The 26396-nt window shown below is 36.5% G+C and overlaps 1 protein-coding gene across 2 annotated transcripts in view; it reads left to right on the top strand.

The window, feature by feature from the left end:
- SHROOM4 (shroom family member 4) overlaps window positions 1–26396 on the top strand; it is a 209866-nt gene that overhangs the window by 101944 nt on the left and 81526 nt on the right. For both annotated transcript variants that reach the window (XM_032843053.1, XM_032843052.1), the window contains exon 2: window positions 1611–1762. In XM_032843053.1, the coding sequence (XP_032698944.1) occupies window positions 1611–1762 (152 nt within the window). The remainder of the gene's footprint in view (window positions 1–1610; window positions 1763–26396) is intronic.

Here is a 26396-nt window from a genome sequence, read left to right as displayed (position 1 = left end):
AAACTGTTGGGTTAGCAGCAATAAATTTAATAATAGTCTGTGATTTAACTTAGAATTTCAATTTATTTGATGGGATTTTTAAAATCCTGAATTAACATTTTTCTCTGCACTTAGGAGGTCTCAATTGCCAAATTGCATATGAACTAGCCAACCTAAAGCTCAGCAATATTCTAACTTTCATGGTGAGGGATAGATTGGAGGGATTCTATGAAAGACTGAGAAAAAAATTAGAAGAAGAGTAGAAATATAAAAACACCCACAGCAAAGACCAGCCTTTGGTTGCATCACTTAGAGTCTATCTTTCCCTAAAGATTCTATGGTTTAATCATCCTCACCTTCCTTGCCCCTAGGAGAAAAACAAACATCTCTTCCTGATTCCACCAGTGGGTTGGACCTTTTTTTAAATATAACCATCTGTGTGGACATATGAACTTCAGACAGTAACCTAACCTTGAGGCTGAGAGCTATGCATGCTTTGTTCATTTCTTCATCTCTAGCTTTTAGCATGCTGTCCTGTGCATACTAGAAATTCACTAAAAATTTGAGGAATGATTAATGGAGATGAGATGAGATGAGATGAGATTAATGAGATTAATGAGATGACTCCTGCCACCATGGATGGAGTTGATGTCCTATTAGGTAGAACTCACCTTTGTGGTACAATGAATGTTATATATAAAAGTAGCCATAATCAAGGACCCATGGGGGACATTCTGCTTTGCTTTTATTTCTGCTATTATTTCTGCCTTTGCTTTCTATGCCCTCCAGCCTGACTACCTTCTTGCCAAGATTGCCCTGGTCAATGGAAATTCTGTAGGCTGTGATGGTACCATGAACACCTATGTTTCCAGATTTGGTGAATGCCCTCTGTGTTCCATATCCTAGAAGCACTGTACTAGGCACTTGTTGAAGAGACATAGATATGTGATCAGTTACATTGTTGTACATCCTTTGTATCTTTTGAATTTGCAATTCCACTTACAGAATATTGAGTTGGATGCTCAAGGTCTTCAGAGTCCCCTCCCTTGCTATAATCATCAGAGCTTACATTAATTGAGGACTTAAATGTTCTCAGATATTCCCTATGCTGACAACCCTGTGAGGTACATACTCTTCCCCATCAGGTAACTGAGACACAAAAATATTAGGTAACTTGCTCAAGGTCACTCAGCTAGGAAGATTCAAACTCAACTTTACCAGGCTTCAAAGGCTGCCCAAAGATGGGAAAGGACTTGCTAAAGGTCATTTTGCTGGAGCCTAGCTCTTCTGGCTGTAATTTGTGTTCACAGTTTGCTATGCTATGCTGCTACTTCAACTGACACTCTCATGTTCCTTCCAAACATCATTCTCATTTAGAAGTTCTTGTCTCCCCAGATGGATGTGGATTTCTCCAGAGCAGAGATTCCATTATTTTGGTATTGCTTCCTTCCTTAAGGGTTTGCCCAAGGTAAATACTAGCCTGTGATCAGCTTCTTAGCTGTTTCCTGGAGCCTCCTGGAGCCATTCCCCAGTACTACTTATGGCTCTGACGTTGGGAGGAACCAGGAAGTAGAATTTTGGGTAAGGAGTAATCTCACCACCTGCTTCCTGTTTTGTTTTCTGCAACACAGATTGAAGATGGGGGCAAGGCAGCCTTGTCCCAGAAGATGAGGACTGGTGATGAGCTGGTGAATATCAATGGCACTCCATTGTATGGGTCCCGCCAAGAGGCCCTCATCCTCATCAAAGGCTCCTTCCGGATCCTCAAGCTGATTGTCAGGAGGTAAGGTACAGGGAGATTTGCTGCTATAAGGAATAGTGGCCACTGAAACTGCTTGGTTGGTACTAAAACCTCAGTAGAGGTATGTCTCTATCTAAACATCATCAAAGAAAGAGGTGTCATGAACAGAATTTTGCAGACAACTGAAGCAGAATGACATAAGAGAAAAGGTCCTTGGTTCAAATCCTGACACTGCTACATAGTACCTCTGCACCCTGGTTAAATTTATTTTATGTCTGCAAGACTCAGTCTCCTTATTTGCTACCGAGAGAAGTAAATGATTCCATATACACCAAGGGCATACTTAACCTGGTGTTTTTCTGTCTCCTTCATAACAGGCTGCTTCTGTTCCACCACAGATTTATATTTTTTCAAGTTTTTATTTAAATCAACCACAAGATTTAAAGAAACCTTACTACCAGCCATAGTAGGCATTCTGGAAACTGGAAAACTCTAAGATAGAAACCCTGCCCTTGAGGAGAATACAGCCAAATGGGGGAGAAAAGACACACGTGTGACAAATTAGCAATACCTTTTTGAAAAAAAAAAAACAATATAGGGGATTTCATAGGCTGAAGGCTTGCTCAATGGATTGTTCAGACAGAAATTGCTATTAGAATTCAAGAGAAAGAGAGAGTACATCAGAAGAGATTGGTATGGTAAGAGTTCATAGAGGAAGTGGAATTTGAGCTAAAGGGTGGGTAGAATTGGACAAATAAGCCATCAGGAGGAGAAAGGCATTCCAGATAAGAGGAGTGGTCAAAGCAGAAGGAAGGTAAGGACATATTTGGGCACAGTTGCTCTGCTGCCATTACACATTTGCTTATTGTGGTGAGCTTTCCATATGGCTTCTTCCATTTTGCTGCTGTATCTTTGCTCCGTGTTACTGGAGCTTGTACTTCTCCCTTTTATTTGTTCCCTTTATCCTATACTTGAACCTGAGCTTCACCATCTTAATTAATTTTTACTAGAAAAAAAAATTTTTAAAGCATCTTCCCATAATCCTACTTCCCTCCCCTTCTGGCTACTGCCCCATCTTTCTCCTTTTGTTCATACTCAGTCTCTCAAAAGGAGAGTCTATAATCATTGTCTTCATCCTCAATTTAGCTTTCTACCCACTACAGTCTGAATTTGACCTTCAGAGCCCCACTGAAACTATTCTGTCAAAAGCTACTATTACTTCTTAATTGTTGAAGTCAGTGGGTTGTTTTCAGTCTTCATCATGTGTGACTAGTATATGGCATTTGCCATTGTTGCTCTGGATTATGTTCTCCTTTGTGAAACTCTCCTTTCTTGCTTCCAAGATACCCCATTTTCTTGTTACTTTCCTACCTCTCTGTTCATTTTTTAAAACCATGTTCCTTTACTACCTGCTCTTTCTCTGATCATCCCTTATGTGTTGGTGTTTTCCCTAGTTCCACTCTTTCTAATTTCATTAATATACCATGGAAAACCTCATTCAGTTCCAGAGTTTCAGTTATCATTTACATGTATCTATGACTATATCTCTTGAGCCCCAGTCTCCTATAGTCACCTTCCCACTGGGCATTTATACTTAGATGTCTCAGAACCATTTCAAGCACAATATGCTCAAAACCTAACATGTCAGCTTTTTCTCCCAAGCTCCTCATCTCAGTGCCTGGGATCACCATGCATTCAGTCAACCAAACCAAAAATATAGAAGCCATCTTTAATTCTTCTGCCATTCTCATGCTCTATATCCAAATGATTTATCTTGAGAGCATATATAAGGGGGAAAGAGTTTTAAGTTAGTAAGGGTGAAGTTACATAGGATCCCATTAATTTATTGGATTACCTGCTGGCACCTAAGATTAAGCCATCCCTGCTCATGAACCTGAATAGGAAGTAACATGTTAAGTAATTCCTTATACAATAGATGCATTGCCACTGACTCAATCTCGAATCATCGTAATTTAGGTTTTAAATAAGGCTTCTTGGAGAGGTGGCTTAGTAGTTTTTGCTTTAGATTCAGATAGACCCATTTATGGCACTGCCTAGTTCTATTCAGATATAATGGCATTGTTGGGATGATTAAATGAGGCAATGTATCTAAAATGCCTTTCACTTATGAGGTCTCAAGGAATTTCATTCCTATTCCTTTCCCTGGGGTATAAGAGAAGCACAATTGGAGTAACCAAACATTATTAAACAAGGAGAACATCAGAACTGTAGTGTACTTTCCAGCCTAATCTTCACAGCACCGGATTTGCAGGGAAACCATTAGGGCTCTCAACATGAAATAAAGTTCCCTGGGAGATACCGGTTATACAGAGATAGCAACACTTGGAGGGAATGTAGACACCATCTCTGGTGGCTTCTGAGCCAGTCTTAAGAATGAGTATCATCAGGCTGTCACCTACTCATCCTCCCTTGGTAAGCACCATGTTCTCTTTGTTCCTGCTGTAGCAACATCTGCCCTTAGCAGTCACTTAGGAGTATCTGTAATTATGGCTTTGGAGATAGTAGGGCCCTTTGGTTTTCATGGTGTGGCAGGTCCTATGGCTCCCTGTCTACCCTTTCAACCTCCCCCCAGCGCCTATTGGCGGAGGCCCTCAATGACATAATTTATTAGGTGATGCTGCCCTCTTGTGGAAAAGTTAACCTTCGTGTATGGATTACCCCAGGAATGGTATTATCAGGCATTTATAGCCTCTTTCTTAGTCCAAATGGTTCCTCAAATTTATGAAGGAGCTCTTAGCACATAAATGAAATGTGATCCCCTGAAATTTAATAGTGTTTTATACTAAGTTAGACTTTGGTTTCAGCACTGAGGTTTAGGTCTGGACTCCAGTCCTTCGGGATGAATATAATGAGAAAGAAGAACTTTAGAAAATGCCCTTGTCTGAAAAGCCACGCCAGCTCTTTCTCCTATATTGCCCTTTAGATCATGATCAACCAAGTCAGAAATCTAGGTGTTAACTCTCAATTCATCTCACTTGCCCCAACCCTCTTCAATCTAAGTAATTCCAAGTCTTAGTCATTCTACTTGCTATACACCTCTCTGCAGCCTTTGTCTTCATCCAATCGCTCATGATTTCTTACCTGGACTATTGGAAGAGTCTTTTCACTGGATTCTCATCTTCTTGTCAATCCTCCTTCTGATCAATCTATTCTCTAGATAAGACATCTGGTCATGTCACTTATCTATTTGGAAACAAAATGAAACAGGAACAATAACCATACAGTCTTGTTGGTCCCACAAGATTTATTTTATATTGATAGAACATACAAATTATTTTAAGGATATTATATTCATGAAACATTTTTTACATGCAAATATTTGAAGAAAAGACTGTAATTCAAAGAAGAACAACTATAGAAATGTCTATATGGAAGGCTCATACAATTTAAATATGACAGATAAAGTAGACCAAGAAAATAAGTACTTAGAATATTTAAAAAACACAATTCATCAGATTTAATTAATAACAAAATTATATTTGATGACAGTGAATACACCCTCTTTCAAATATTCAGAGAACATTTTTTAAATGATCATATGGTATGCCACAAAGAAAATCTTTGCATACTGTTAGAAGTAGAAATCAGGCTTGCCCTGTTCTCTGATGATAATGTAAAACTTCTACAAATTAGAAACAAATTTGAACAAAAGTCTTCCACTGCTTTAATATTTCAAAACACATTTGTATGCAAGTATTAACCAAAAGAAACACTAGCAGACTAATAAAAACAAAACAAAAATGAGATCACAATTTCTCAAAACTTTGAAAGCAATATTCAGAAGTAAATTCATAACCTTAAATATTTCATTATTAAAAATGAAGAATGAAATTACATGATTAAGAATCCAATATAATATGAAGCCAAGGGGTATGTTGTTTTTATAGGGAGATAAATTAAGTAGATAAGCCTCTAGCAAATTTAATTAAGAAAACAAAGATAAATTATAAATAAAATTTAAATGATAAATAGAATAGAACAAGAAATACAAAGAACTTTTTTAAACTATGGGAAACTACTATAATTGTACCTTAATAAATTTGAAAACCTCAGCAAATTTGAAATATCTAATAAAATGTTAAACACCGTGCATTAGTAGGAAGTTTAAAACAAAATGGGCCTGTAACCGTAGAAACATTGAAAACAATTATCAAAGAGAACTTCCAAAAATACTTTAGGGCCAGATGTTTTTTATCAGTGAATTCCTTCAAATTTTCTAGGAATATTAGAAATGTTATAGAATTGAAAATCCTGCAGAATTATTCACATTGATTTTAAAACTAGCATCATTCTGATACCCATATCCGACAGACTGTTCCTCGAGGCATTACGGATTAATTTTCAGGAATCCGTTGTGAAAGACTAAATCCACCTCTCTTACGGCAACCTCTTCTTCTTTTAACTTTCTCATACTCCATTCTCTTTACAGCTACTGTTTAATATCATCAAGGCCTTAAATATTTTCTCCTATTCTTTCAGTCTCCTTTAATCACCATGGCCTATGATTCTCCTTATTCTATGTGCTGAATCTGAGCAACTACACTCATTCATAGTTTTAATTACCACATCTGTGCTCTTAACTTTATCTCTAGTTCTAATCTGTCCCCAAAATTCGTATGTACAGTGGCCTGGTAAAAACCTCCACAGGAAAACTCAACAGTAAATGCAAGCGATGTATATAAATCTGAATTCATTATCTAGCTTATAAAACTCTCTCACTTTCCAGTAGCACTGGGTGGTACTTTCATCCACCTAGCCATTCAAGTGAGAAACCTCAGTCATTTTTTACTTCTTGATCTCCTTGTTAAGCCATGTTAATTTTACCTTTTAGACACTTCTAGAATTTATCCTCTTCTCTCCATTTCCACTGCTTTTGCCTGGTTCAGGCCCTCATCATCTCACCTCTGGACTATTTCAGTAGCCTTTCAGCTTTCTCAGATCTATCTGCCAAAGTGTTGCCACAGAGATAAATCTAAAATACAGATTCAATTATACCACTCCCCTGCTGAAAACTTGTCAGTGGCCTTCATTGCCCAGAGGCATGGTAAATAAGACATAATTATAGCTTCATCCCTACCCTTACCTACAACTTCATCTGGCATTCCTTATATTTTGTGCTAGAATAATACCATTGCCCAAGAATTTCATGCTGTTTATCAATTCTGTGACTGTTCATTCTATGCTTTTTACTTGGAGCATAGTTTTCCCTTTCTTTGCTTAGTTAATGCCTTCATATTAACATTCTTTAAGACTCAGCTCTGGGATTGATGTTTATAAAGATACTTTCTTTGATGCCTTGGGTTAAGTTAGATGGCCTTCCTCTGGTTCCCACAGAACCATAGAACTCTAGCTTTTATCACACTGTATAGAAATAATTTGTTTCTGTATTTATCTTCTGCATTAGACTAGACAGTGGTTGGAAAACTTTAGCTCATGGGCTAAATCTAGCCCACCACTGGTTTATGAATGGCCTGCAAGCTATGTATGTTTTTAAAAATATATATTTTGAGTGGTTGGGAAGGGAAAAAGCAAAAGAAAAATAGTACTTCATGACATGTGAAAATTATATTCAAGTTAAATTTCAGGGTCCATAAAGTTCTATTGGAACGAAATTATGCCTATTCATGTACTGTCTATGGCTGCTTTCACACAACAGTACAATTTAATAGTTCTGACAGAAACTGTATGACCTGAAAATCCCAAAAGTTATTTTTCCAGCTCTTAGACCAGAAGCATAAGGGAAGGGGTTGCTTTGTGTTCATCATGATATCCCTAGCACCTACTAGATGTTTGGCCTATTGGAAAGATTCAGAATTTTTTATTTACACATCTGATACAGGAAAGTAGAGAATATGAGTAACTGGTTCACTTGGTAGTTACATTACTCCAGGTAACCTAGATTGGCAGATGAGATTGCATTCAGTCTTTTATGAGTAAACTCATTTGTGACTCTGTTTTTCAGTAACTGATCAACTCTAAGCACACTGATCAGAAAAAAAATTAATTTTTATCCTGCAAACCTGATGTACAGATCTTAGACCAACATGAATATGAAAAGGAACTACCATATTTTGGCTATCTGCCAGCTTCCCTAGTTGACTTCACTCTGTTGTTGCCGTTATACACATGCCATCTACAATTAAATTGTATTTCAAAAGTGAAGAGACTTTGCATGAGGGTGGACAAAGAAGGGGTTAAAACTGTTAAAACTCAATAAAACTGTAAGTATTCTGTCATGTATTAATATACCAGGGATATGCTGCCTCACAAAAGCCAGTGGGCATGATACAGTTCTGTGATTTCCCACTGTTCCACTAAAGCCAGTGAGCATGGACTGGCCCTGCAATCTTGCTCTGCTTTGCTAAACTGTGGGCACTTGTAGTCCACACAGGAGATACTACTTGATCTCCTGGATCTTATGCAGGAGCCTTGCATCTGTAGGCCCAACAGGACTGAAGTAATCAGAGACATAGTTCTTGGCAGGCTAAGCTTGGCAGTACCAGTTTGCTGGTACCCTCCAGAAAGGCACTTACACCTTGTTCAGAGCCTTGATTTTTGCATCTTTTACCTAGGGAAGACCTCCACAGTGCTGGGACAGGAGGTCAGCAGGGATTATGACCACAGTCCCACATGACTGTATATATTTGCATACTTTAAAACCTGCTGCCTGAGGGGCTAGCCTCCAATCAGCCCAAAACTAGGTGCTGATTAAGATGACAGGTCTTGGTATACCCTCAACATCTGGGAACTATAAAAAAATAAATCAGGCTACTTAGATAATCACAAATATTCCAGAGACAACCAAAACCAATGGCAAAGTTAAATGATAAGGTTCATCATCTATACTGGCCACTCTTCTAAAGCTGAGAGATGTAGCTTTCTCACCTAATACATTGAAATAAACAGAGAGTTGAACAAATTAAGAAATAGGAAAATATGTTCCCAATAAAAGAATAAGATAAAAACCTTGAAAAGAAACCTTAATAAAACAGAGATAAGTAATTTACTTGATAAAGAACTTAAAGTAATGGTCATAAAAATGTTCACCAAGCTTGGGAGAAGAATGGATGCATACAGGGAGAACTTCAACAAAGAGATAGAAAATATATGAAAAGAGCTGAAGAATACAATAACTGAATTGAAAAGTATGCTAGAGGAGTTAAATGGCAGACTAGATGGAGCAGAAGAAAGTATCAGTGATCTGGAAATGAGGGCAGTGGAACTCACCCAGACAGAACAGTGAAAAGAAAAAGAATTTTAGAAAGCGAAGACTGTTTAAAGGACTTACAGGGCAACATCAAACAGAATAACATTTACATTATAGGAGTTCTGGAAGGAGAAGAGAGAGAAAAAAGGGCAGAAAACTTATTTGAACAAATAATGACTGAAGACCTCAACTCAGAAGGAAGTAAACATCCAGAAACAGAGAGCCCAGAGAGTTTCAAATAAAATGAACTCAAAAATATCCACACCAAGACACATTATAATGAAAATTTCAAAAGTTAAAGAGAATCTTAAAAGCAGCAAGAAAAAAACAAAACTTTAACACACGATGGAACCCCTATAATACCATCAACAGATATTTCAGCAGAAAATTTGCATGATATATTCAAAGTGTTAAAAGGAAAAAAAAAATAACAAAACTTCCAACCACCAATATTCTATCCAGTAAGTTTATCATAGAGAATTGAAGGAGAGGTAAAGAGTTTTCCAGACAAGTAAAAGCTAAGGGAGTTCATTACCACTAAACTGGCCTTATAAGAAAGGTTAAAGGGACTTCTTTGAGCTGAAAAAGAGGGTACTAATAATTATTAACAAGAAAATGTATGCAAGTAAAAATCTCATTGATAAATATACTTGCTCAAGATTCTCTCTCTACCTTTAGCCCTTCCACCTCCCCCCTAGCTTGCACATTTGTTCTCTCTCTCTCTCAAAATAAATAAATAACTAAAATCATTAAACAAGATAAGTCTGGGGTACCTGGGTGGCTCAGTCAGTTAAGTGTCCAGTCCTTGATTTTGGCTCAGGTCATGATCTTAGGGTTGTAAGTTTAAAACCCACGTCAGGCTCTGGGCTGGATCAGGGGTGCTGCTTGAGATTCTCTCTTTCCCTCTGCCCCTCCCCCATTTGTGTGCTCTCTCTCTCTAAAATAAATAAATAAACCTTTTTTAAAAAGTCTCAATAAATTTAAGATTGAAATCCTATCAAGCATCTCTTCTAATAACAATGGTATGAAACCAGAAATCAATTACAAGAAGAAAACTAGAAAAATCATAAGCATATGTATATTAATGTGTTATTGAACAACCAATGGGTCAACGAAAGAATCAAAGGAGAAATTAAAAAAAAAAATCTTGAGACAAATGAAATGGAAATGCAACATAGAAAAATCTATGGGATGCAACAAAAGCAGTTATAAGGGAAATTCATAGAGATATAGGCCTACCTCAAGAAACAAGAAAAATCTCAGATAATCTAATATTACACATAAAGCAACTAGAAAAAAGAAGAACAATAAAAGCTAAAGTTAGGAGAAGGAAGGGAATAATAAAGATCAGAGGGGAAATAAAGACTAAAAATACACTAAGGAAGATCAATGAAACAGAGTTCATTCTTTAAAAGGCAAACAAAATTGACAAACCTTTAGCTAGACTAAGAAAAAAAGGAGGATTCACATAAATAAAATCAGAAATAAAAAGGGTTAAGTTATAATTTATACCACAGAAATACAAAGGTTCATGAGAGACTACAATGAACATCAACAAATTGAACAAACTAGAAGAAATGGGTAAGTCCCTAGAAACACAATCTACCAAGATTGAATCATGAAGAAATACAAAATCTGAAGAGACTGGTTAAGGAGATTGAAACAGTTATAAAAATCCTCCCAACAAACAAACTCCAGGACCAGATGGCTTCGGTGGTGAATTATACCAAACATTTAAAGAAGATTTAATACCTATCTTACTCAGACTCTTCCAAAAATTTTAAAAAGAGGGAATGCATTCAAACTCATTTTAAGAGGCAGCATTACCCTGATACCCAAACCAGACAAGGACAGCACACACACACACATAAAGATTACAGGCTAATATTCCTGATAAAGATCAATGCCTCAATTCACAACAAAATATTAGCAAACCAAATTCAACAATACATTAAAATGATCATACACCATGATCAAGTGGGATTTATTCTAGGGATGCAAGGATAGTTCAGCAAATCTGAAAATCAATCAATGTAATAAACCACATTAACAAAGTGAAGGGTAAAAATTATATGATCATCTCAATAGATGCGGAAAAAGCATTTGATAAGATTTGACATCCATTTATAATCAAAACTCTCAACAAAGTGGGTTTAAAGGGAACATACCTCAACATAATGAAAACTATATCCTACAAGCCCACAGCTAACATCATACTTAATGGTGAAAAGTATATTCAACATAATACAGGTATCCCTCAGAAATATTGCAGTTTTGAGGACACTACAACAATGCAAATAAGTCAAGTCAAATGAATTTTTTTTTTGGTTTTCCAGTGCATATAAAAATTATGTTTATGCTAAACTATAGTCTATCTGGGGTGTACAACAGCATTATATCTAAAATGATGTACATACCTTAATTAAAAATACATTATTGCTAAAAATGCTAATTATCATCTGAGCTTTCAATGAGTTGAAATATTTTTGCTGGTAGAGTCTTGCCTCAATGTTGATGCCTGCTGACTGATTAGGGTGTTGGTTGCTGAAGGCTGGGGTGGCTGTGACAGTTTTTTAAAATAAAATAACAGTGAAGTATACCATATCTATTGACTCTTCTTCTCAGAAATGATCTATATGTAGCACGAATTGGGTTTGATGACATTTTACCCACAAAATTTCTTTCAGAATTGGAACCAATCCTCTCAAACTGCTGCTGCATTATCAATTAGATTTATGTAATATTCTAAACATTTTTTGTCCTTTCAACAATCTTCATAGTATCTTCACCAGGAGTAGATTTCATCTCAAGAAACCACTTTATTTGTTCATCCATAAAAAGCAAATCCTTATCCATTCAAGTTTTATCATGAGATCATACCAATTCACTCAACATCTCCAAGCTCCACTTCAAATTCTAGCTCTTTTGTTATTTGTACCACATCTGCTGTTACTTCCTCCACGTAAGTCTTGACCCCCTCAAAGTCATCCATGAGGGTTGGAATCAACACTTTCCAAACTCCTGTTCATGTTGACATTCTGACCTCTTCCCATCAATCATGAATGTCCTTAATAATATCTAAAATGGTGAATATTTTCCAGAGAGCTTTCAATTTATTTGCCCATATCCATTAGAGGAATCACTATCTATGACAGCTATAGTCTTACAAAATGTATCTCTTAAATAGTAAAACTTGAAAGTTGAAATCACTCCTTAATTCATGGGCTATAAAACGGATATTGTTTGAGCAAGCATGAAGATAACAGTCTCATCGTGCATGTTTATCAGAGCTCTTTGGTGACCAGGTGCATTGTCAATAAGCAGTAATATTTTTAAAAGGAATCTTTTCTTCTTTTTTCTCATCTCATCTAAACAGTGGGCTTAAAATATTCATTAAGTCATGTTGTAAACAGATGTACTGTCATCCAGGCTTTATTTTTCCATTTATAGATCACAGGCAGCCTAGATATAACATAATTCTTAGGGGCCCTAGGATTTTCAGAAAGGTAAATGAACATTGGCTTTAACATAAAGTCGCCAGCAATGCCTAGCAAGAGAGTTAGCCTGTCCTTTGAACCTGTGAAGCCAGACAGTGACATCTATCTAGCCATGAAAGTCCTAGATGTCATCTTTCTTTTTGTTGTTGTTTAAATTCAAGCTAGTTAACATACAGTGAAGTATTGGTTTCAGAAATAAAATTTAGTAGTTCATCACTTACATATAACACCCAAGTGTTCATCCCAACAAGTGCCCTCCTTAATGGCCACCACCCATTTAGCATATCCTTCCACCCTTCTCTCCTCTAGCAACCCCTACTTTGTTCTCTGTAACTAAGAGTCTCTTATGGTTTGCTTCCCTCTCTGTTTTTATCTTATTTTATTTTTCTATTCCTTCACCTATGTTCATCTGTTTTGTTTCTTAAATTCCACATATGAGTGAAATCATATGGTATTTATCTTTCTCTGACTGACTTATTTCATTTAACCTAATATACTAGTTCCATCTACATCACTGCAAATGGCAAAATTTCATTTTTGATGGCTGAGTAATATTCCCTTTTATATGTACACCACATCCTCTTTATCCATTCATCCATTGCTGGACATTTGGTCTCTTTTCATAATTTGGTATTGTTGTTACTGCTGCTACAAACATCGGGGTACATATGCCCCTTCAAATCAGCATTTATGTATACTTTGGGTAAATACTAGTAGTGCAATTGCTGGGTCATAGGGTAATTCAATTTTTAACTTTTGGAGGAAACTCCATACTGTTTTCCAGAGTATCTGCACAAGTTTGCATTCCCACCATCAGTGCAGGAGTTCTCCCCTTTCTACGCATCCTCACCAACATCTGCTGTTTTCTGAGTTGTTAATTTTAGTTATTCTGAGCTATGAGGTGGTATCTCATTATGGTTTTAATTGGTATTTCCCTGATGATGAGTGACATTGAGCATCTTTTCATGTGTCTGTTAGCCATTTGGATGTCTTCTTTGGAAAAGTGTCTATCCATGTCTTCTGCTCAATTCTTAACTGGATTATTTATTTTTGGGGTGTTGATTTTGTTGAGTTCTTTATGGATTCTGGATACTAGCCCTTTATCTGATGTGTCATTTGCAAATATCATCTTTCATTCCATCAGTTGCCTTTTAGTTTTATTGATTAATTCCTTCACTGTGCAGAACTTTTTATCTTGATGAAACCCTAATATTTCATTTTTGCTTTTCTTTCCCTTGCCTCCAGAGATGTGTCTAGTAAGAAGTTGCTGCAGCCAAGGACAAAGAGTTTGTTGCCTGTTTTCTCCTCTAGGATTTTGATGGTTTCGTGTCTCACATTTAGTTCTTTCACCCAATTTGAATTTACTTTTGTGTATGGTGTAAGAAAGCAGTCCAGTTTCATTTTTGTGCATGTTACTGTCCAGTTTTCCCAACATCATTTGTTGAAAAGACTGTTTTCCTTTGGATATTGTTTCCTGTTTTAAGATTAGTTGACCATATAGTTGTAGGTCTATTTCTGGGTTCTCTATTCTGTTCCATTGATCTATGTGTCTATTTTTGTGCCAATACCATACTGTCTTGATTACTACAGCTTTGTTAATAAAGCTTGGAATCTGGAATTGTGATGTCTCCCACTTTGCTTTTCTTTTTCAATATTACTTTGGCTATTTGAAGTCTTTTCTAGTTCCATACAAATTTTAAGATTGTTTTTTCTAGCTCTGTGAAAAATGTTGGTGGTATTTTGATAGGGATTGCATTGAATGTGCTTTGGTTAGTATAGACATTTGAACAATGTTTGTTCTTCTAATCTATGAGCATGGAATGTTTTTCCAATCTTTTGTGTCTTCTATTTCTTTCATAAGTGTTCTATATTTTTCAGCATACAGATCTTTTACCTCTTTTGTTAGGTTTATTCCTATGTATCTTTTTTAGGAGGGTTCAATTATAAATGGGACTGATACCTTGATTTCTTTTTCTGGTGCTTCATTATTAGTGTATGGAAATGCAACAGATTTCTATACATTGATTTTATATCCTGTCACTTTGCTGAATTCATGTATCATTTCCAGCAACTTTTTGGTGGACTTTTCCGGGTTTTCTACGTAGAAATGTTGTCTGCAAAGAGTGAAAGTTTGACTTCTTCCTTGCCGATTTGGATGCCTTTTATTGCTTTTTGTTGTCTGATTGCTGAGGCAAGGACTTCCAGTACTATGGTGAACAATAGTGGTGAAAGTGGACATCACTGTTGTGTTCCTAACCTTAGGGGAAATGCTCTCAGTTTTCCCCATTGAGGATGATACTTGCTATATGTCTTTCATATGTGGCCTTTATGATGTTGAGGTATGTTCCTTCTATCCCTTTGTTCTTGAGGGTCTTTATAAAGAAAGGATGCTGTATTTTGTCATATGCTTTTTCTACAGCCGTTCAGAGGATTATATGGTTCTTATCCTTTTTTTATTAATGTGGTGTATCACATTGGTTGATTTGTGGATATTGAACCACACCTGCAGCCCAGGAATAAATCCCACTTGATCATGATGAAAAATCTTTTTAATGTACTGTTGGATACAATTAACTAGTATCTTGTTGAGAATTTTTGCAACCATGTTCTGTTCACACTCTCTCTTTCTTCCTGTTTCAGTTTTGATAGTTTATGTGTTTCTAGGAATTTACCAATTTCTTCCAGATTGACGAATCTGTGGGCGCAAGATTGCTCATAATATTCTCTTATAAATGTATTTCCTTGGTATTGGTTGTGATCTCTTCTCTTTCATTCATGATTTATATTTATTTGGGTCCTTTTTCTTTTCTTTTTGATAAGTCTGGCTAGGCATTTATCAATTTTGTTAATTCTTTTGAAGAACGAGCTCCTAATTTCATTCTACTGGGTTTTTTAAATTTATGTGTCATTTATTTCTGCTCTAATCTTTATTATTTCCCTTCTTTTCTGGCTTTATGCCTTATTTATGGTTCTTTTTCCACTCCTTTAGGTGTATGGTTAGTTTGTATTTTTGAGACTTTCCTTGTTTCTTGAGAAAAGCCTGTATTGCTATATACTTCCCTCTTATAACCACCTTTGCTGCATCCCAAAGGTTTTAGACTGTTGTGCTTTCATTTTCATTTCCTTCCATGTATTTTTTAAATTTCTTCTTTAATCTCCTGGTTAACCCATTCATTCTTTAGTAGGATGTTCTTTTACCTTCTTATATTTGTGGTATTTCCAAATTTTTCCTTGTGGTTGACTTCAGGTTTCATAGCCTTCTGGTCTGAAAATATGCATGGTATGATCTCAATCTTTTTGTACTTCGAGGGCTGATTTGTGACCCAGTATGTGATGTATTCTAAACAAACTATGTGAGTTTTCCATATGTATTCAAAAAAATGTGTATTCTGCTGCTTTAGAATAAAATACTCTGAATAGATCTGTTAAGTCTTTCTGGTCCAGTATGTCATTCAAAGCTCTTCTTTCCTTGCTGATCTTCTGCTTTGATGATCTGTCCATTGCTGTGAGCAGGGTATTATAGTCCCCTACTATTCTTAGATGAATATCAATGAGCTTCTTTAAGATTGTTATTAATTGGTTTATATATTTGGCTGCTCCCAAGCTGGGAACATAAATATTTACAATCGCTAGGTCTTCTTGTTGGATAGACCCCTTTATTATGATATGGTGTCTATCTTCAACTCTTATTACAGTTTTTGGTTTAAAATCAGTTTGCCTGATGTAAGTATGGCTACTCCAGCTGTCTTTTGATGTCAATTAATATGTTAGATGGTTCTTCATGCCCTCACTTTCAATCTGGTGGTATGTTTGGGTCTACAATGATTCTCCTGTAAGTAGCATATCAATGGTTCTTGTTTGTTTTTTAATTCATTCTGATACCCTATGTATTTTGACTGGAGCATTGAGTCCATTTACATTCAGAGTAATTATTTGTAGATATGAATTTAGTGCCATTGTATTACCTGTAAAGTTGCTGTTCCTATGGATTGCTTCTGTTCCTTTCTAGCCTGTTGCTTTTTTGGGCTCTTCCTGCTCTAGTGTCCTCCTTAATATTTCTTACAGATATGGTTTAGTTTTCACGAGCTCCTTTAGTTTTTGCTTGTCTTGGAAACTTTATCTCCTCTTCTACTCTGAATGACAGAGTAGATGGATAAAGTATTCTTGGATGCATATTTTTCCTGTTCAGCATGTTGAATATGTCATGCCACAGCTTTCTGGCCTGATAAGTCTCTGTGGACAGGTCTGCTGCTAACCATAAGTGTCTATCCTTGTAGGTTAAGGATATTTTGTCTGTAGCTGCTTTCAGAATTCTCTCCTGACTTTGTATTTTGCAAGTTTCACTATGATATGTCTTGGTGTTGACCTGTTTCTGTTGATTTTGAAGGGAGTTCCCTGTGTCTCTTGGACTTGAATGCCTGTTTCCTCCCCAGATTAGAGAAGTTCTCAGCTCTAATTTGTTCAAATAAACCATCTACCCCTTTTTCCATCTCTTCTTCTGGGACTCCTGTGGTATGGATATTATTGCACTTTGGGAAATTGCTGAGTTCCCTAAGTCTATATTCATGATCTAATAATTTTCTTTCCCTCTTCTTTTCAGCTTCATCATTTTCCATAATTTAATCTTCTGTATCATTTATTTGATCCTCTGTTTCTTCCATCCTTGTTGTGATTACATCCAACAGGTTTTACATCTGAGTTACAACATTTTTTATTTTGGTCTGATTAGTTTTGGGGTCTTTTATCTCTGCAGCCTGGGTTTCTCTGGTGTTTTTTATGGTTCTTTCAAGCCCAGCTTATATTCTTATGAATGCTGTTCTAAACTGTGGTTCAGATATATTGTTTATCTGTTTTGAGAAAATACCTGGCTGTAATTTCTTCTTGAGCTTTCTTTTGTTGAGAATTCCTCCAGCTTGTCATTATGTCTACATTTCTGTCTTTTGTGTATTATAAAAGTTTATTATGTTTTCTGCTCCTGAGAGTAGTACTATATTAAGAAAGGGCCATAAACTGTCCAGGGCCTGGCACATCAGGTAGTGTTTCTGGTGTGTGTTGTGTGCACTCTGCTGTTGTGTTCTGGCTGTTTTTTCCCACAGGTCAGTCCTCTGCAGAGTTCCTCCTTGCTTGCAGTGGGGTGTTTGGACCTTTAACTAGATGTGTTTTAATTCATTTTTTAAGATAAACCAGATCAAAAAAATGTCTGATCCAAGAAATAAAAAAAGGAAAAAGAGCAAAAAAAGCAAATAAACTGACAAAAAAATAAAAGCCTGATTCCAAAGAATAAAAGAGAAAAGAAGGAAAGAAAGCTCATCCAAAAAATGAGAAAAGGAAACAAACCAACAAACCAACAAAAAACTATATGCCTGATTCAGATACACACACACACACACACACACACACACACACACACACATAAAACAAAAGGGGTGCCTGGATGGTTCAGTCAATTAAGCATCTGATTCTTGATTTTGGCTTAGGTTATGATCTCAGGGTTGTGAGAACAAGCTCCATGTCAGGCTCCATGCTGTGTATGGAGCCTGCTTGAGATTAATATTATCTTTCTTCCTCTCCCTTCACAAAAAAAAAAAAATAAAATAAAATAAAATAAAATAAAATAAAAAATAATTTTAAAAATATAAAATTAAAAAATATTAAAAGAGCCTGGTCCTATTTCCACCAGAACTGAAGCTGATGCTTTGGAACACTCTATGATCAATAGAGTTAATACATGCAGGGGACCTGTGTTGGTCTTCTGAGGGCGAGGCCCATTGCACTGGCTCACAGTCAGTCCTGCCATGGTAAAGTTGCCCCTGACTGGTGCAGGGGGGCTGGGTTTGGTAAAAGCGACTCCAGCTTCCACTAGAGGTGCTCAGTTTCTCTCTGTTGGTGTGTGGATGGGAGTGTGGGGTGGTGGTGCTAGTGGTGGTGTGGGGTGGTGGTGGTAGTGTTGGTGTGTGGATGGGAGGGGGTGGTGGTGGTAGCAGTGGTAGAAAATGGCATTACCCCACTCTCTCATCCCCAGGGAGGGGAATTCTTGGCTGCCACTGTTCAGGAGGACCTCACAGAAAACTGAACTTTCTCTCTTCCTGTGTCCTGGGCTTTCATCACATCACTGCCCTTAACCTGTCTATGCACAGGCTGTTGGCACACCTGGCACCACAGTTCTCCTGTGTTTTGTCTCTGGCTGGTAGTTTGGAATCAAAACTGCAAATTTTAAAGGACCCAGCAAGGCATTTACCCATTCCCCTTTCCTGGAGGAGGGCCTTACAGCACTACTCGCTGTACTTTTATGTCCCAGAAAAGCAGTTGCATGCCTTTGTAGATGCCTGGAGTCTATGATGAAGCACAGCAAAAAGCTGCAACCAGGTTATCTGCACTCTGTCCCCTGTTGTTGATTGGCCACTCAATTGTGCCCAGCAGGCCTTGTGTCCTTGGAAAGACAAAATACCCTCTTCCAAAGGTACCCCAGGAAGGGGACTATTTTCTCCCAGTATGACCCAGGGGATCCCACACCACAGTGTCTTCTGAAAACCATATGCACTGCTCTCTCTCCCACTCTCTCTTTCTCTCCCTGACTTCTCTGTGGAAAGGACTCCCTTCCTCTGGTGGCACCATGGCTTTTCTCTCTACTAATTTGTATCTCCAAACCTCATATCTGCCATGTTATCTTCCTCTAATTGTGCAGATAGATTTCTCAATCCTCAGATCAATTTCCTAGTTGTTCAAGGTGATTTGATGTTGATCTAGCTATGTTTGAGAAATGAGACAAGCTCAGGGCTCCTCTGCTACTCTTGCATCTTAACTCCTCCTCAACCTTAGATGGCATCTTCTTCCAAAATAAGGCCTCTACATCTACATCAAAAATCTGTTTTTTATTGTGGCCACTTTCATTAATTAGCTAGATCTTCTGGATAGTTTGGTGTAGCTTCTACACTAGCATTTGCTGCTTGACCTTGAACTTTAATGTTATAGAGATGGCTTCTTTCCTTAAACCTCATGAACCAACCTCTGTTAGCTTCAAACTTTTCTTCTTCAGCTTCCTCACCTTTATCAGCCTTCACAGAACTGAAGAGAGTAAGGGTCTTGTTCTAGATTAGGCTTTGTCTTGAGAGGATGTTGTGGCTGGTTTGATCTTCTATCTAGACCACTAAAACTTTCTCCATATTAACAATAAGACTTTTGCTTTCTTATCATTTGTGTGTTCACTGAAATAACATTTTTAACTTCCTATAAGAACTTCCTTGGCATTCAAAACTTGGTCTAAATTTTGGCCTATCTCAGCTTTTGATATGGCTTTCTCATTAAGCTTAACCATTTCTAGCTTTTGATTTAAAGTGAGAGACATATGATTCTTCCTTTCACTTGAACACTTAGAAATCATTGTATGGTTATTAATTGACCTCATTTCAATATAGTTGTGTGTCAAGGAATAGGGAGTTCCAACGAGAAGGAGAGAGGGGAATAGCTGGTTGATGAAGCAATTAGAACACACATTTACTGATTAAGTTTGCCTCTTATATGGGCACAGTTCATGGTATCTCAAAACAATTATAATAGTAACATTAAAGATCACTGATCACAATTACTATAATAAATATAATAATAATAAAAATGTTTGAAATATTGTAAGAATTACCAAATTGTGACCCAGAAACATGAAGTGAGCAAGTGTTACTGGAAAAATGACACCAATAATCCAGCTCAACACAGTTACCATAAACCTTCAATTTGTAAAAAAAAAAAATAAATAAACAAAAAACAAAACAAAACAAAAAAACAATATCCATGAAGCATAATAAAGCAAAGGACAATAAAATGAGACATGCCTGTTTTGGAAGTCTTAACTAGAACAATATGGCAAGAAAAGGAAATAAAAGGCATCTAAATTGGGAAGGAAAAAGTAAAACTGCCACTATTTGTGGAAAACATAAAATAATATATAGAAAGCCCTAAAGACACACCAAAAAACTGTTGTAACTAATAAATGAATTCAATAAAGTTACAGGGTACAAAACCAACATATAAAAAATTGGTTGCAGGGCACCTGGATGGCTCAGTGAATTAAAGCCTCTGCCTTCAGCTCAGGTCATGATCCCAGGGTCCTGGGATCGAGCCCCACATCGGGGGGGCTCTCTGTCTGCCTGCTTCTCTGTCTACTTGTGATCTCTGTCTGTCAAATAAATAAATAAAAATCTTTTTAAAAAGTGGTTGCATTTCTATACACTGACATTGAACTATCAGAAGAAGAAAGAAAACATCTCATTTACAATTGCACCAGAAAGAAAAAAATACCTAGGAATAAAGTTTACCTAGAAGGTGAATGAACTATATACTAAAAATGATAATACATTGATGAAAGAAATCTAAGAAGACCCAAATGAATGGAAAGAAATTCCATGTTTGTAGATTGGAATAATTAACATTGTTAAGATGTCCTTTACCCAAGGAAGTATATAAATGCAGTGTAATCCTATCAAAATTCCAATGATTTTTCCCATGAATAGAAAAAAAAAAAATCCTAAAAGTCCATGGAAACACAAAAGACCCTGAATAGCCAAAACAATAGTGAGAAACAAGAACATAGCTGAAGGCATCACAGGCCTCAATTTTAAAATATATTACAAAGCTATAGTAATCAAAACAGTATGGTCCTACCATAGAAACAGAGACATGGATCAATAGAATAGAACAGAGAGCCCAGAAATAAACCCACATATATATGGTAAATCAACTTTTGACAAAGGAGCCAAGAATATACAATGGGGAAAAGACAGTCTCTTTAATAAATGATGCTGGGAAAATTGGACAGCCACACGCAAAAGAATGAAACTAGACTACTATCTTGCACCATATGCAAAAATTAACTCAAAATGGATTAAAGACTCAAATGTAAACCATAAAAGTCCTAGAAGAAAATATAGGGGGTAATCTCCTTGACATCAGTCTTTGCCTTGATCTTTTAGGTTTAAATCCAAAAGCAAATATAAATAAGTGTGATAACATCAAACTAAAACTATTTTGCACAGCAAAGGAAACCATCAACAAAATGAAAAGGTAACTTACCGAATGGGAGAAAATATTTGCAAGTTATATATCCGATAAGGGATTTATATCTAACACCTACAAATAACTCATACAACTAAATAGCAAAAAACGATTCTGATTTTTAAAAAATGGACTGAGGATCTGAATAGACATTTTTCCAAAGAAGACATACAGATGGCTGACAGGCATATGACAATTTGCTCAACGTCACTAATCATTAGGAAAATACAAATGAAAGCCACAAATAGGTATCACCTCACACCTGTTAGAATGACTATTATCAAGAGGCAAGAAATAGCAAGTGTTGGTGAGGATGTGGAGAAAAGGAACTCCAGTTCACTTTTAATGAAAATGTAAATTGGTACAGTCACTATGGAAAACAGCATAGAGGTTCTCAAAAAATTTAAAATATAACTACCATATGTTTCAGGAATTCTACTTCTGGGTACTTACCTAAGGAAAACAAAAACACTAATTTGAAAATATACATTCACCCCTTTGCTTATTGCAGCACTATTTATAATAGTCAACATACAGAAACAACTTAAGTGTCCATCAATGAATGAGTGGAAAAGAAGATGTTTTATATATATATATGTATATATATATATATATGGCATGTTTATATACATATATAACCTGCATATATAATAGAATACTACTCATCCATAAAAAATAATGAAATCTTGCCTTCTGCAACAACATGGAGAGACCCTGAGGGTATTTTGCTAAGTTAAATAAGTTAGAGAAAGACAAATACCGTATGATTTTACTTATATGTGGAATCTAAAAAACAAAATAAATGAATAAACAACAACTAATAGGTACAGAGAACAAAATCGTGGTGCCTGGGGGTTGGGCAAAATAAGTAAAGAGGGTCAAGAGGTACAATATTCTAGTTATAAAATCACTAAGTCATGAGGATATAATGTTTTGCATGGTGACCACAGTCAATAATATTGTGTTGCATATTTGAAAGTTGCTAAGAGAATAAATCTTAAATGTTCTCATCACAAGAAGAAAAAACCTTTGTAAATTTGTATGGTGATAAATGGTAACTAGAGTTATTGTGATGATCAATTCTCTGTGTTCAAATAAAAATGTGTGGTGCAAGTGAAATTATTATAAATTTAAAATCATTAAAATACTGAAATAATAAAAAAATTAAATTAAAAATTTAAAAATATATGTATATTTCAGGGATAGGAGGAGTTTCATAGTTGACACAGTTTTATGTTCTATAAAAAATTAATTTCTGTGTTCATTGTGAGAGAGACATATTCTTGTGTGTGTGTGTGTGTGTGTGTGTGTGATTTAGTTGAAGTTTTAGAGAAGTCCTGGAAAAGCAAGAGATGGAGGAATCAAAGTAATATTCTAAAGCAAGATCCAGCCTTCTATCTGTTTTTGTAAATAAAGTTTTATTGAAACACAGGCATGCTCATCCTTGTACATGTTGTCTGTTTCTGCTTTTATACCACTATAACAAGGTTGAGTTGTTGCAACACAGACAATATGGCCCTCAAACCTTAAAATATTTACTACCTGGCCCTTTACAGAAAGTTTGCTGGCTCCTGATATAAACATCCTCCAAAAAGAAGACCTTGAGACTGTATATAAAGTCTAAAAAGACTGAAAGAAAACCATCACAATCTATAAGTGAGAAAGAATAAAAAATCACAGAATGTTTAAACCAACAAACACACAAGGAAGACTGGTGAATTTTTGAGATTGTAGTATTGTTTTCTTTATTGAAATGTAATTGACATACAATGGTAGTTTGGAGTGTACAACACAGTGAATTAACACTTCTGTACATTATCTCGTATAGAATATGCTTATCATTACAATAAATGTAGTTACCATCTGCCACCATACAATGTTATTACAATATTATTGACTATATTCCCTATGCTGTACTTTTCTTTTGAATTCAGGTGACAGTGTGGTTTGTATAGGCAAAATGAGTGGTAGTTGTGTTCACATCAGTATGTCCTTGCTTGCTTGCTTACTTGCTTCTTTCCATTAAAAGATATTTGTTGAGTGCTACTGTAAACTATATAACTGAATTAACTGGCTGCTGGGAATACCGTGGAGAATAAGACTGGCCTATTCCCTGCCCATATAAAGCTTATAGTGTATTTTATTTAACCCGGTACTACCCTACTAGCTATGAGACTTTGAGTTTATAGAAACTCTTTTAGACATTCTTTTCCATCTAGGCAGAATTTCCCAACTTTATAATGAGAATACTAATGCCCTTTTGTAAGATTGTTGTAAGAATTAAGTAAGATTTTATATATTTTTTCCAAGTCATATAAAGAATATTCGAGTTCCAACTACGTGTTAAGCACTATTCCAGGTATTGGTGATACAGCAGTTAATACAACAGATTTAAAAAAGAAGATCTTGCCTTCATGGAAATTGCTTTTTAGTCCAATATATGAAAGTACCCAAAATAAAAAGTAGGCATTTGGTAACTCTTCTTTTTATTTTCCTGAATAAATAAAAGAAAGGCAATACTTACTCTTCAGTACTTAGTTTATCAGGGAGTACAATACTGGCTAAAACTTAATTACACAAATTTCCTTTTAATGGCTAGTACTTTTGACAACATAGATTAGATATTATTATCAATCATTTAGCACCTTAATAATTGTAATCAGAATAATTGTTAGGTTGGATATCTCAAGGTGTGAAAAACAACTAGTTCCAAATTAGTTTACTTCTCATTTCTTAAATGTGCCTCTTTGCCTTTTCTATGTTTTCCTTGGTGTAGAAAGTTTTCCATCACTCTCTGCCAAACCAAAGACTGGCCATACATTGAAGTCAAGTTGCAAAAGAAAATGTAATGTCAAAACTAAAGGGGTCTCTATAATCATTGTACTCAGAGACCCCACTTTATAGGTGGAAAAATCTTCAGGGCCAGGACAAAAATGGACTTTTCTAAGCCCACACAGCTTGGAAGTGATAGAGGTAGGACTAAACCAGCAGCTTCTGTTTACCAGTCAAGGATTCTTTCCTCTGTTTCTGGGGTGTCTCACATTTGCTACCTCCTCTAGGAAGCCTTCCTGCACTTTAGGGAAATTTCTTCTTCTTATACCCCAAAGTACATTCATGATTCTATCCTTTACCTTATCTTTTTCTTCTGCCAACTCTTCCTTTATGAATTGATCCACTTCCAAGGGTTTCACCTCTCCTGTATACCGGAGAATGCAAGATCGCTCTGTCTAGCTTTATTTTCTTCCTAAGCAGCGAACTTTCATTCCAAACTGCGCATCACCCCTCAACCAAACGCCCTCCCTGATATCTCTGTTTCTTCCCATGGTATATTTCCCATCCCTATAAGTCAAGTTCACAAATGTAGAATCCTCTTCAATTCCCTCTTATATCCCAGTCTTCAAAACCATTCTGAGCTCCTTCTGCAGTGTTTCTATTATCCATCTCATCTGGCTCCTTTGCCTTCTTCCTGCTATTGCCAGGGACTCATTACCTCTTGTCTGGAAGCCCTCCACTCCATTCTCTGCAATTCTGCCAAATGAATCTCCTTAAAGCACATCTCTGTATTCATTTCAATCAGCAGTAATTGTGCTCTGGGTAAACTTCATGAGTTACGAGATCTTGATTGTACTTAGCCTGGGTCATATCATTCCCTTTATTTAAAAAAAAAAAAAAAAGGCCCAATGGCCTCTAGAATTAAGTCCAAAAACTTCATTCCAACATTGAAGACCCTGTATAGATGGGTCTAAATGACTTTTTTTAAATCCTTATCTTTCTGAAAAGTGAGGTGTTATCTTTTATTTTAAAAGATTTTATTTATTTATTTGACAGAGAGAGATCACAAGTAGGCAGAGAGGCAGGCAGAGAGAGAGGGAGAAGCAGGCTCCCTGCCAAGCAGAGAGCCTGATGTGGGGCTCCATCTCAGGACCCTGAGATCATGACCTGGGCCGAAGGCAGAGGCTTAACCCACTGAGCCACCCAGGCGCCCCCTGAGGTGTTATCTATTAAAAGAGTTTATCTCTTCATTAGATGTCCCAAAGTTCAGCAGAATGTTCTCTACTCTTTTCACACTACACAGTCTGAGTAATTTTATTATCATGATTTTATTTAGCAAGTAAGATTTCTAAATCTCATGTCATCCCACACTATTTTCCCATATATCCCACTTCTGTTTGAACTTCCCCATTTAAATGCCCCTATAGTTATCTCACGATCTCCACACATATATATTAAATTCATTAACCTCTACCTCCAACACCTGATTCTCCTCCTGGGTACATCTGTATAAGTAAATAGTTCACAATGAACTCAGTTTTTTAAACTACTCACTTCTGTCTCTATTGATCAAGTCTTAGCAATTTTTACCTACTGACCATTTCTCAAATTTCTTCTCTCTTGTTTGTTCACTAGAGTAGCCTCCCAACTAGTTTATCTACCTCCAGTCTTGCCATGTTCCCTACTTCTTGAATTTTTTCTCCACTCTGCAAACAGAATCCTTTTAATTTTTTTTTATTTTTTTTAAAGATTTTGTTTATTTATTTGACAGACAGAGATCACAAGTAGGCAGAGAGGCAGGTAGAGATAGAGGGGGAAGCAGTCTCCCTGTTGAGCAGAGAGCCTGATGTGGGGCTTGATCCTTGGACCCTGGGATCATGACCTGAGCCGAAGGCAGAGGCTTTTAAGAATTTTTTAAAAAGATTTACTTATTTATTTGACAGACAGAGTTCACTAGTAGGCAGAGAGGCAGGCAGAGAGAGAAAGAGGGGAAAGCAGGCTCCCCACTGAGCAGAGAGCCTGATGCGGGGCTCAATCCCAGGTCCCTGAGACCATGACCTAAGCTGAAGGCAGATGCTTAACCCACTGAGCCACCCAGGTGCCCCCAGAGGCTTTAACCCATTGAGCCACCCAA

Source organism: Lontra canadensis, unplaced genomic scaffold, assembly GCF_010015895.1.
Source record: "Lontra canadensis isolate GAN:19392208 unplaced genomic scaffold, GSC_riverotter_1.0 scaffold134, whole genome shotgun sequence".
NCBI classification, from domain to species: domain Eukaryota; kingdom Metazoa; phylum Chordata; class Mammalia; order Carnivora; family Mustelidae; genus Lontra; species Lontra canadensis.
This window is presented reverse-complemented; position numbering and strand designations above follow the sequence as displayed.